The 11,310-nt window shown below is 46.5% G+C and overlaps 1 protein-coding gene and 1 non-coding gene across 2 annotated transcripts; both read right to left on the bottom strand.

Moving 5' to 3' along the window:
• Window positions 1-3,652: 3,652 nt before the first annotated feature.
• Window positions 3,653-6,601, bottom strand: Tpt1 (tumor protein, translationally-controlled 1). The gene is made up of 6 exons (XM_087912238.1): window positions 6,446-6,601; window positions 6,194-6,267; window positions 5,573-5,763; window positions 5,155-5,260; window positions 4,598-4,714; window positions 3,653-3,870 (listed from the first exon to the last, which is right to left on the bottom strand). The coding sequence occupies exons 1-6, from the start codon at window positions 6,594-6,596 to the stop codon at window positions 3,868-3,870; spliced, it is 642 nt and encodes a 213-aa protein (XP_087768364.1). The 5' UTR covers window positions 6,597-6,601; the 3' UTR covers window positions 3,653-3,867.
• Window positions 3,940-4,066, bottom strand: LOC125392516 (small nucleolar RNA SNORA31). The gene has a single exon (XR_007229569.1). It is a non-coding gene; the product is annotated as a small nucleolar RNA SNORA31 (small nucleolar RNA).
• Window positions 6,602-11,310: the final 4,709 nt, after the last annotated feature.

The raw sequence follows: 11,310 nt of genomic DNA, 5'->3' as shown, positions 1-11,310 counted from the left end.
GTGGTTACTCTCCTCATTACCAGTTTAGTCTGCCGTGTTGTCTAACTCTTAAGTTCAGAATTAGCTCCAACAACATAAATCTAGTTCACTTGCCTAAAAATCCCTGCCAGGTGGTGGTGGTGTGCGCCTTTAATCCCAGCACTAGGCAGAGGTAGGAGGATCTGTTTTTTGTTTTTTTTTTTTTTTTTTTTTTTTTTTTTTTTTTTTTTGAGACAAGGTTTCTCTGTAGCTTTGGAGCCTGTCCTGGAACTACTCACAGAGATCCACCTGCCTCTGCCTCCCAAGTGCTGGGATTAAAGGCGTGCACCACCACCACCTGGTCAAGGATCTCTGAATTTGAAGCCAACCTGATCTATAGAGAAAGTTCCAGGACAGCCAGGGCTACACAGAGAAACCCTGTCTAGGCAAAAAAAAAAAAAAAAAAAAAAAAAACAAAAAACAAAAAACAAAAAAAAAACCTGCAAAGCTATTGGGAAGGTGTCACCTATATATGGTGCATGCACAAGGTTGCTAAGAGCTAGGACAGTGGAGCTGAGGAATCAGAAGCAATACACCCCAGGACACCCCAATTTCTATCTCCTCAACTCTGGAGTTAGAGATAGCACATTTCTCTTCAGGGTGACACTCTGGGCTCACAACAGCTTCAAAACACTAGGCAACCGGTTTCTACAGACAGAAGCCCAATCCCACGGATAAAAATGCCATCTCTAAAATGGTGGAAAGGAAAGGTGCATCAGTGGACGTCATCCACAGAAAGAGGACCGTGACCCATCAGAATGTGGTTCCAAATATTTAAGGACGCTTTCCATGTATTTTCTACTTGGATAAGCATCCAAGTACTGCAAGTTAAAAAAAATAAAAAAAAAATCTTTCCTTAGTGCTGCCCTGCATGTGAGTAAGCGGGCCTGAAGAGAATGCGCCAACTCAAGGACCACCCGGAGGAGACAGGACACTGAAAATTGGACTAGCATCTAGCAGTTAGGGAAAGTGGGCCAGGGACTGAAAGCCCTGCATGTTCCCGCCAGCGCTTAGTCAGCATCTTATTTAGAGATTCTGTTGCTGTGTGTGATGGCTGTTCTGGGTTGTCAACTTGACTACATCTGGAATGAACTACAATCCAGACATGGAGAGCACACCTGTGAGATTATTTTTGCTTCCTTTGAAGTGGGTGAATCCGCTTCTAGTCGAGACCTCTGAAGAGGGAAAACACAACTTAATCCAGGCACACCTTCTGCAGGAAGCCTACATAAGGACGTGGGAGAAGGAAGTGTTCTCTCTTTGCCTGCTTGCCCTCACCGTGCCAGCAAGCCCACTCCTGCCCTGGCATTGGAGCCTGCTTCTTTGCGATTCCGGCATATGCAGAAGAGCAGCTGAGACACCCAGTCTTGTGGTCTGAGGAACTACTAGATTCTTGGACTTTCTGTTCACAGTCAGCCACTGCTGGATTAGCTGGGCTGCAGCCTGTAAATCACCCAATACATCACACACACACACACACACACACACACTCATGGTCCTTAGGACAAAGTGCACCTCTTTGAAACAGGCTGAATCCATGATTCGACTCATTCACGAAGACCAGTGCCCTAACAGGGCACCAGACCTAGCAGACCCTCAGACCTTAGCACAACTGACTCCATGAGGCAAGTACCACACAGCACGCAGACAGCACCACCTGCCAAAACTAAAACAAAGACCTAATCCAGTAAGGTCCTTAGTTCTGAGAAAAGTCTCTAACCTTGCCTTTTGGTTTCTATTGTTCTGTTTCTAGTTAACTGTTCTTGTTATTAAACGAAGTATGTCAACCCAGAACATTGTTTTTGCGGTTAAAAGCTTATCCTAAAAAGGCTCGGAGGCTACACTGATATCCTGAACCCCCAGCATAGTCACCAGCTGGCTAACAAAGACTTCTATTGGCTCAAACCCATGTCTAAGCAGTCTTCTCTGGTAAACAACCCACACATCTTAGGTGAAGGTGCTTCACTGGTCTGCTCTCAGACATCCACACGGCCACTCCTTCACATCTCTATTCAAAGGCACGCTGCAAAGGATTTCACAGACATTGTAAGTCCTTTCTCCATCCCATTGTCTCCACACATGCAACATAGGCCAGGGCCCACAGGTACTCGAACAGGTCTGCACCAGACACAACATCAGAAAGAGCAAGTGGTACTGACCTGTGCAGCAAGCGCAGGTACTTGCCGTTCTCGCAGTGGCTCTAGCGGTAACCAGAAAATAAACAAGGGCAGCCTAAAGACAACTGCCAGGACTACACACGTACAGGACAGACACTGCAGCGACAATTAGGAAAAATGACTGAAAAAGCTGCCTGGTACGATATGGTAGTGCAAGCCTCAAGCCCTAGCACTAAGAGGTTTTAGGAGTTCAACATCCAAACCCTAAAACAAGCCCCAGGGGTTGAAGATGAAACCAGCATTGGTGGTGTGCTAACCACGTAAGCTGTAGATTCAAGTTCCAGTACCAAATCATCCATTTCCAGGACCAAATCAACTTGAGGCACATAAACACCGGCAAGGTTATCCTTAGCTATTTGAAGTCAGCCAGAGATGTAAAGAGCTCTCTCCAAAACAAATCTTGCCAGGTGGTGGTAGAATAAACCTTTGATCCCAGCACTTGGGAAGGCAGAGGTAGGTTGATCTGAGAAATAAAACAGGACAAAAAAACAAAACAAAAACCAAAAACTGTCACAGACAACTCAAAAAGATCTTTGGTTTCCAATTCTGGTGTCAAAATCCAGCTGCAGTGACTTTTTCAAAGTATGCTTTGCAAAGCCTCTGGGCTGTGATGTGTTCCCTTCTCTAAAGTTAGCACAGCTCGGTTTCAGGCTTTCTCAAGGTCTTTCCACAATGTATACTGACTGGTGTTGACAGCAGTTAACAGTGGCCTAAATACCTATTAACATTTTCAAAGACAATTAAGTGGGTTCCTAGGTCACAACTACACTTTCCCCCTTTTCAAAATATTGAGTCTTTAGGCTTCCCATCACAAAAGGGAGCTAGAACCCCTTAAGTTCAGTACACTTTTGAATTTTGATCACCAAATCTTAAGATTGCAAACACATCAACCCAATTTAGCTCATTTGACAAGTCAAACCAACTGGATCAACACACCTCACATCCTATCCCAACAGGTATCCAAAGCCACTTTCCTCCATTTAAAAATGATCCTGTCACGTGTGGTAGCAACTTGTCTTTAGTTAGTCCCAGCACTCAGGAGGCAGATCTGAGTTCGAGACCAGAGTCTACAGCGTTCAGTACAGCCAGGGCTACTCGTCTCAAAATAGCACAACCAAAAAACCAAAACACACCCAAGGCTTGTGCCACCACATCTGTACAACTGTAAGATGGGATGGCCAACCTCTTCTCCAGCTACCAGGTAGGCACTTGACGTTCACCCCAGGAGACTTGGCTCTGCTTCTCAAAAAAGCAGATAGCATTTTGTTGGCAAGCTCCTCCACGGGATGGGATGGAAGTTAGGGGTCCATTTCTTCCCCTTCACTGCCCAACTCACTCTTGTAAGTCGTTCCCACTGCAGCAGTCATGTTAGCTTTCTAGCATCGACCACCAGGCTCCAGCTTCACCACTCAAGACGGAGTCAGCACAATCAAATTAAATTATGAGGCATTTGTAAGTGAATTTAAATGCACTTTATTTTTAGACAACCTACATGACATGTTTTTTCTTTAAAGAAAAAAAGGAAAAAAGAAAAAAACAATGTCTCCACTCCAGATAAATCATGGTCAAAATAAGAGCTCAAGGTGACATCAGTCCCATTTGTCCTAAGTCCTGGTGTTGTATGAATGGGAAGCAGCAGCCGGTTATGGTGACAGGTGATAGATCCAATTTGTTACTGCAAAACAAGGAGACTGCATTAGGAGCTGCCCTACCCCCAGCTTGATTCACAACTCCCCTGTCATACACATGTACTCTCCAAATCAACCTGGACTGCCACACAGACAGACAGGAAGCGCGGAGAGCATTTTCTTTGGCATCCTAGTGCAAACCAGAAGAACCACAAACTGTTCCAGGTCTATCAGTGGATGCAGGCTGCCCTCTCCAAGCCAGCAGCACATGCCAATCTTTCTGCAGATCCCATTCAGAGCAAACAGCAGCCACTGAATACCCAGTCATTCCAGACTGCCCGAGTGCTCGCCCACTTCTGTATAGTTTAAGCTCACTTTCTACCCGGCTTACTAAAAAGCCCCCACCAGTTCCTTATAAAAGACACTTCTGTGTTTAATTTTTACTAAAGTTAACTCAGGAGAAAAGAAATCCCGTGGCACAACAAGAAATGGACTTAAACCCACGGTGGGGCAGAGGTACCCCATCGCCTGTTCACCCTCATATTCTGCATCAGACCACGTAACCCAGACTGTCCAAGTCTACCTGACCCGAGTTTCAGAGACTCCTACCCCACCACTTTCTCTGAGCTCCTACCAGGGAAGCTTGTCTACCTCCAGATCCTTTGATGCTTAAGGCACTATTCTCCTCAGGTTCCACAGGAGTAAAGGAACCCAGAGTTCTCACAACTCTGCAGATGGCAGAAATCAGACCTGACTGCTTCAATAAATACTTACACATTTCTCCATCTCTAAGCCATCCTTGAAGAAAATCATGTATGGAGTCACGCCATCTTCACGGTAGTCCAGGAGAGCAACCATGCCATCTGGATTCATGTTCTCACCAATAAAAAACTTAAGTAACAAATACTGGGAATTAGACATTATATATATACATACTCACAAACACAAATCAATGCAAACCATAAAAGGGAGACTCAGAACAGCTCCAGGCCAACATTTTGGCAAGTAAAGCCTCTGATGCTAGCCAAGTGCCTTGGCACACACTTTTAATCCCAGCACTCAGGAGACACAGGTGGACCTCTGGGTTCAAGGCCAGTCTGGTCTCAATGAAAAGAAAGTAAAAGTTCACCAATTTAAATTATCGGCTCATCTGGTGCCTTTAGACTCAAATGGAGAGGTGAACTACATTTGAAGCTGAGGTGGGTGGATCTCAGGGGGTTCAAAGCTGTTTATACAGTGAGTGCTGGGACAGCCGGGACAATAGGTAACAAAAACAAACCAACCCCCTCAGTCCCTGTGGTTAAGACTGTACAATCCTTTGATTTATTTACCTGGTAGTTATTGAAATTAGCAAGGATGTGCTTAATTTGCTCTGCAGCCCCAGTCATAAAAGGCTTTACTCTTTCTGGTTTCTGTTCTTCAAGTTTGCCTTTGAGTCTAAAACAGTAAATTTTATCAGGTCATTAAAACATTGAATTTTCACCAAAATCAGTTTTTGTCCAGTAAGTAAAATACAAGCCCCAAACTTAATGCCCAAGCATACTAACTCTTAAAAGAACTGTCTCTATTCTTCAAAGTTAAAGCCAGACTGATTGCTCCAGTATGCTCACATTATATATTACTGAAAAGCAACCATTATTGAATAACAAAAGATCCTTTGTCAAATCCCATTTTAACTAAGGAATTAAGTAGACATAAACCTTCTAGGACCCCCAACCACCAAAACAGGGTGCTTAGCATCTCACTTACGATTTCATGTAATCTTTGATGTACTTTTTGTAGGCCTCTTTTGTGAAGCTGGTTTCTTGTAAGTGGTGGTTCATGACAATGTCAACACCAGTGACTACTGTGCTTTCGGTACCTTCGCCCTCTGGGCCTTCAGCGGAAGCATTCCCACCAATGAGCGAGTCATCGATGTTACCCTCTGTTCTACTGACCATCTACATTAAGAAAAAAAAAATACAGTTGCAAACAACCCACCTCCAACTTACCTTCTACACGCCGGCAACCATCTGTCAATTCCCTGAAATCCTGAACCCAACAAAAGAATCGTTGCCCCGACCGAAAACCATGGTCCTTCTAACCAAAAGGAAGCAAGAAGTTGTCGGCTCTCGGACCGCCACGGGTTAAGCGCACACAGCGCCAAGATATCCTAAACAGAGACAATATGTCCCCGGTCGCCCGGAAGGAGGATGGGCGCTGAGTTCGCGGACCTATTTCCAGGCTCGGCTCCGCCTCCACTTTTCTAGAAAAACCCAGGGCCGGAAAGAGCGTCTCCTCCGCCTGTAGGCGGCTGGGAGGATTGCACGAGCTCCAGCGGGCGAGCCGCAAGCCCAGCCCGCCCGGCCTACCCGCGGCGCCTCCGCTCACCTTGCCCTCCACCTCCAGGCACAGCCCGTCCGCGATCTCCCGGATCTTGTAGATGTCGGAGAACAGCTCGTCATCTGAAGGAGGACAGAGAGCCGCCCGTCAGCGTGCGGAGGCCAGCCATTTCCCGCGCCGGCCGGGCGCACGCGGCGGCTCCCGGCCCCAAGCTCAGCGCTCGAGCTCCGGCCTCCCCCCCTCCCCCGAGCCCACCCGCACCCAGTTCCCTCCCACACCCCGGGCGGCGGGAGGACTCACGGCTGATGATGTCCCGGTAGATGATCATGGTGGCGGCTGGGGACGGCGGCGCTAGCCTGACAGCCCGGAGCGAGCGCGGTGCAGCCGGAGCGGCGCTGGAGGGAGGGGGGAGCGGGCGGAAAAGGCCGACTCGGGCGCTCCCCAACCTCATATAGAGGGCACGTTCCTCTACGTCATCGCCCGCTGCGCCCCCGGAAGTGGCGCAAGCGGTGACGTGGCACGCAGAGCGGCGCGGGGGCGTGATCGCGGTGCGGCCCGAATGGGGAGGGCGGCGGGCATCCGGGGACTTGGCGGAGACACAATGCGGCGTCCCCCTTGGGTGCGCGCGGCGGGCGGGGGCGGGGCTGGGAGCGCACGCCCGGGGCCTGCTGGGACAGGAAGCGGCTGACGTCCTGTCGCTTGAGTCACCTCTCGGGTGTGGCAGGCGGGGTAGCTGCTCCCGCCTCCTGCCGCGCCGGGCGGCTCAAGTTCCCACCCCTTTCTCGGAAGGAAAATGTCAGCAGAATTGGAAGCCGGTGACCAGGCGAGCCGCCGAGCCTGCGGGGACTACGGAGACAGCGCTGGGCTGGCGTCCCGGATCTCTGCCTCTGGCCCACGGCTGTCGCCTGTCTTCGCCGGGCTTACGTCGGGAGGGAGCTGTCACAGGCCCTGCGGTCTCTCCACTGGGATCCGGCTGTTAAAGCCAGCAGACAGGACGGCTGTTTTGGCCTTGGTCTCCAATGACGTCCTTTCTTAGAACCGATCTAGTCTGTCTCTTTTATCCCTGGTACTTCACGGTTGAACAGACCAAAATGAGGCGCTATCCACTTGCCCTGCTGATTTGAAGAACTTTTACATCCCTTACGAAGTACAACAAGCATAAATACAACTTTTCAGTCCGGTTGTTCAGGTAGACATGTTTGACATGATGAAATCACAGAGTGTCTTCCATTTCCAAATTGTAGTCTTTTGTATTCGTAGTGTTGGCGATTTTCTCGCTGGTCCCACTTAGAACGACACAGCCAACCCTGCCTGCCCTCGTAGGAAACTTCATCCTAGTATGTCAAAGGAGCAGGCTTACACATTAAGAAATTGTCATAAATACAGTAGTAACGCTTCCAGGAATAAACCCTTGCGGAAGATCAGGATAATACTGGAAGGATGAAATCAAAACGGCCGCTTAAGAAATAGCGCTTCCCCAGACCTGGAAACAACCTAAATGCCCCTCGATCGAAGAATGGATTAAAAAAAAAAAAGTGGTACATTTACACAATGGAGTACTATACAGCAGAAAAAAATAACGACAGCTTGAATTTTGCAAGAAAATGGATGGAACTAGAAAACATTATTTTGAGTGAGGTAACCCAGACACAGAAAGACAATTATCACATGTACTCATAGATGGTTTTTAAACATAAAGCAAAGAAAGCCAGCCTACAAACCACAATACCAGAGAACTTAGACAGCAATGCGGACACTAAGAGAGACTTACATAGATCTAATCTACATGGGAAGTAGAAAGTATAAAAAGACAAGATCTCCTGAGTAAATTGGACGCAACATTGTGGGAGGATTGAAGGGAGGAGGGGAGAGGCAGGGAGGGGAGCAGAGAAAAATGTAGAGCTCAATAAATATCATGGAAAGAAAAGAAAGTAAAAAGAAAGAAAGAAAGAAATAGCGCTTCCTAAACACTAAAAGCCAAGGGTGATTGGAACTAAAAAGGGAGTAAAGGGGATCAGAAAATGTGGACATATAACTGATGGTCAGTGAGTTGGCACTCTCAAAACACAAATATCTCGGGGTTATGTGAATTGTTAGATAGACATTATCCCAGGCATTTAGCATTTTCAAATTATTCAAAAACATGTGTTGATATAAAATCTCAAACATCTCTAGGTTTTTATGTTTTCTCCAGTTTTATGCCCAAATAAAAGTATTTTTTCACATCAGTTAAAAAAAAAAGCTAAAATCATGCTATGGTGGGAAAGAGCTGAAGATTCCAAACTGAACTAAGATGAAATCTTTTCTCTGTGATCTTGAGAAAGTCTACCTCTTTGCGTTTCAGCATTAAATGGAATTTCTATGAGTTAAACAAGACAAACTGGCTGGTATGTTTAACAGGTCATAAATATATGTGGGATATGTGTGTGATTCCCCAAGTTTTATTTTACATTTTTTTTTTTCAAAATATACCTGAAGTTGTTACTATCAGGTCCAAAAGCCATTTGTCCTGAGTTTCTTTTGGACCTGACAGTTAGCTCTCCTCTTACTCATCCGCTTGTGTAGTCCAAACTGGTCTTGAACTGACTGTGTATAGCAGATAAGCCTGGAAATCAAGGTTCTCCTGCCTCAGCATCAACAGGGCTGGGATTACAGGTGCGAGCCCACCATTCTTTTCTCAATATCATTCATAATGAAAAAGAAATGTCTAACAGGCTGGTGTGTGGTAGGATGTGGCCTGACGAGTTAGAAGGTCAATGAATTTGGAATGCTTTTTGTTAACTGGGTCAGAAAATGGGTAAGGAGCCAGCCAAACTGGACTAGTCCTAGCAGTTTGAAAACCTTCACTTTGCTGGACGCCTTTAATCCCAGCACTCGGGAGCAGAGGTAGGCAGATCTCTGTGAGTTCAAGGCCATTCTGCTCTACAAAGCTAGTTAGAGGACAGCAAAGGCAAAGGCTTCACAAAGAAAGCGTGTCTGGAAAAATAAAGCCAACCAAACAAAAAAGAGTAGTCATTATGTATTACACTATTAGGGAACTAGTCTAAGGCTTTGCAGTGGCAAGTTCTAGACAAGCATTTCTATCACCGGTGGTCAACAGGCCTAGACTGTAGTCTAGTGGTCAGTGGAATTGTAGTCTAAGGGTCAGTGGAACTGTATTCTAGTGGTCGGTGGAACTGTATTCTAGTGGTCGGTGGAACTGTAGTCTAGTGGTCGGTGGAACTGTAGTCTAAGGGTCAGTGGAACTGTAGTCTAATGGCCGGTGAAACTGTATTCTAGTGGTCGGTGGAACTGTATGGTCTAATGGAGAGCCAAGGTGTAGCAGTATTGAGGCCTGCTGGCATGTGGACAGCGGGGCTGTGGTCTAGAGGTCAGTAGAACCATAGTCCTCATTCCTGGTTGTAGGAGCTTGGGGAAAATAAGAAGATGCCAAGCCTACACACAAGATGAAGAGAGTTTGAAATTCTGCAGTGGGACTCAGGCATCTGAACTTTTTTAATCTTTGGAGAAAGTCAATGCACAGCCAAGCCCACGAGTAAGAAAAGAACTTTTCAAAATAGCCAAGAGAAGGAGTTTGATACCCTTTAAAAGTGCAGGTGTGTCTAAAAGTCAGGAACCCCACAAGCTGGGATCAGCCCTTATGTGTGGGACTGACTTTTGGCACATGGGACCAGCTGAGAGAGTGTTGCTGGAGTGAGGGAGACTTGGCTGAAAAATAGCTTTCTTAATTCTCCTCTCTCCCTTTAAAAAGAAAGCTTTGAAGCGGGGGGGGGGGTGAAGTAGGGGTGAGAAAATAAATAAGTAAATAAATAAAAAAGAAAGCTTCTAATTGCCTATGAAAATAAAAAGCAAAGCCGGGCAGTGGTGGTGCACGCCTTTAATCCCAGAACTCGGGAGGCAAAGGCAGGAGGATCTCTCTGAGTTCAAGGCCAGCCTGGTCTACAGAGCTAGTTCCGGGACAGGCTCCAAAGCTACAGAGAAACCCTGTCTCGAAAAACAAACAAACAAACAAAAACAAAACAAAAAAAAAACCCAACCACATTCATATGAAAGAGGTCTTAGGTATTTTACAAAAAAGCATGTACCTTGCAAAGGAGTCTTTCTTTTTCTGCTGCCTCCCCCACCCCGCCACACCCACCCACACCCACCCACACCCCCACACAAGGTTTCCCTATGTAACCCTAGCTGTCCTGGGACTTGGTAGACTAGGCTGGCCTCAACTCAGACTGGCTCTGAGGGCTGGGATTAAAGCCATGCACCACCATCCCCAAAAAACACAGAAAGCAAAAAATTATGCTGGGCGGTGGTGGCGCACTCCTTTAATCCCAGCACTCAGAGGCAGAGGCAGGCAGATCTCTGTGAGTTCGAGGCCAGCCTGGTCTACAAGAGCTAGTTCCAGGACAGGCTCCAAAGCTACAGAGAAACCCTGTCTCAAAACAAACAAACAAAACCAAAAAATAAAAATAAATAAAAAACAAATAAAGCCATGCGCCCACACCACCTTTAACCCCAGAACAAAGGAGTTTGGATGTACTCAGGGCTTAAACAGTATTGTGATTATTGTCATGAGGAGATTTTTTTCACAGTTGTCCTTTAAGAATGGAACCCATTCTTGAGAAACCATGCTCAGGATAAGGGTCTAGGGAGGAAGGGTCTAGGATAAAAATAATATCAAACTCTTGCAAAGTCCATGAGACATCTTTCATAAGAATGGGCTCTGTTTAGTGAAATAATGCTGAAAAGCCCAGAATAAACATAGCAGGCTGGGGATTCAGGTGAGGCCTGCTCCAATAGAGAGCAAAGATTATCAGGTTCTTAACTAAATCCAGTCCCAGCTTTCCGGGTGTAAACAGGTGTAAATCTTTCCATCGAAGAGAAAAGTCTGTGCATTTAACGTTCCTAGTTTCTTTAGTGCTATCTGTGAGCACGAGGACCTCATGCCCTCTATGAAAAAGAAAGAGCCAGGTGGTGGTGGTGCAGCCTTTCGTCCTAGCACTTGGGAGGCAGAGTCAGGCAGATCTCGGTGAGCTCATGGCCAGCTTGGTCTGCCAAGTGAGTTCCAGGACAGCCAGGGCTGCAAAGAGAAACCCTGTCTTGAAAAACAAAAACAAACAAGCAAAAAACAGAAAGAAAAAGAAAGGAAGAAAGAAAGAAAGAAAGAAAGA

Source organism: Myodes glareolus, chromosome 12 (assembly GCF_982192425.1).
Source record: "Myodes glareolus chromosome 12, mMyoGla1.1, whole genome shotgun sequence".
Lineage (NCBI taxonomy): Eukaryota > Metazoa > Chordata > Mammalia > Rodentia > Cricetidae > Myodes > Myodes glareolus.
The sequence above is the reverse complement of the archived record's forward strand: the minus strand, read 5'-3'. Positions and strand labels throughout refer to the sequence as shown.

Bases quoted from the DNA above. Each gene is read 5' to 3' on its own strand.
- Tpt1 (XM_087912238.1), bottom strand. From the start codon at position 6,596: ATGAGGTTGGGGAGCGCCCGAGTCGGCCTTTTCCGCCCGCTCCCCCCT. The intron at 6,268-6,445 runs GTGAGTCCTCCC...GTCCTCCTTCAG, and splicing joins CTACCGGGACATCATCAGCC to ATGACGAGCTGTTCTCCGAC. The intron at 5,261-5,572 runs GTAAGTGAGATG...TTACTGTTTTAG, and splicing joins ATCAAAGATTACATGAAATC to ACTCAAAGGCAAACTTGAAG.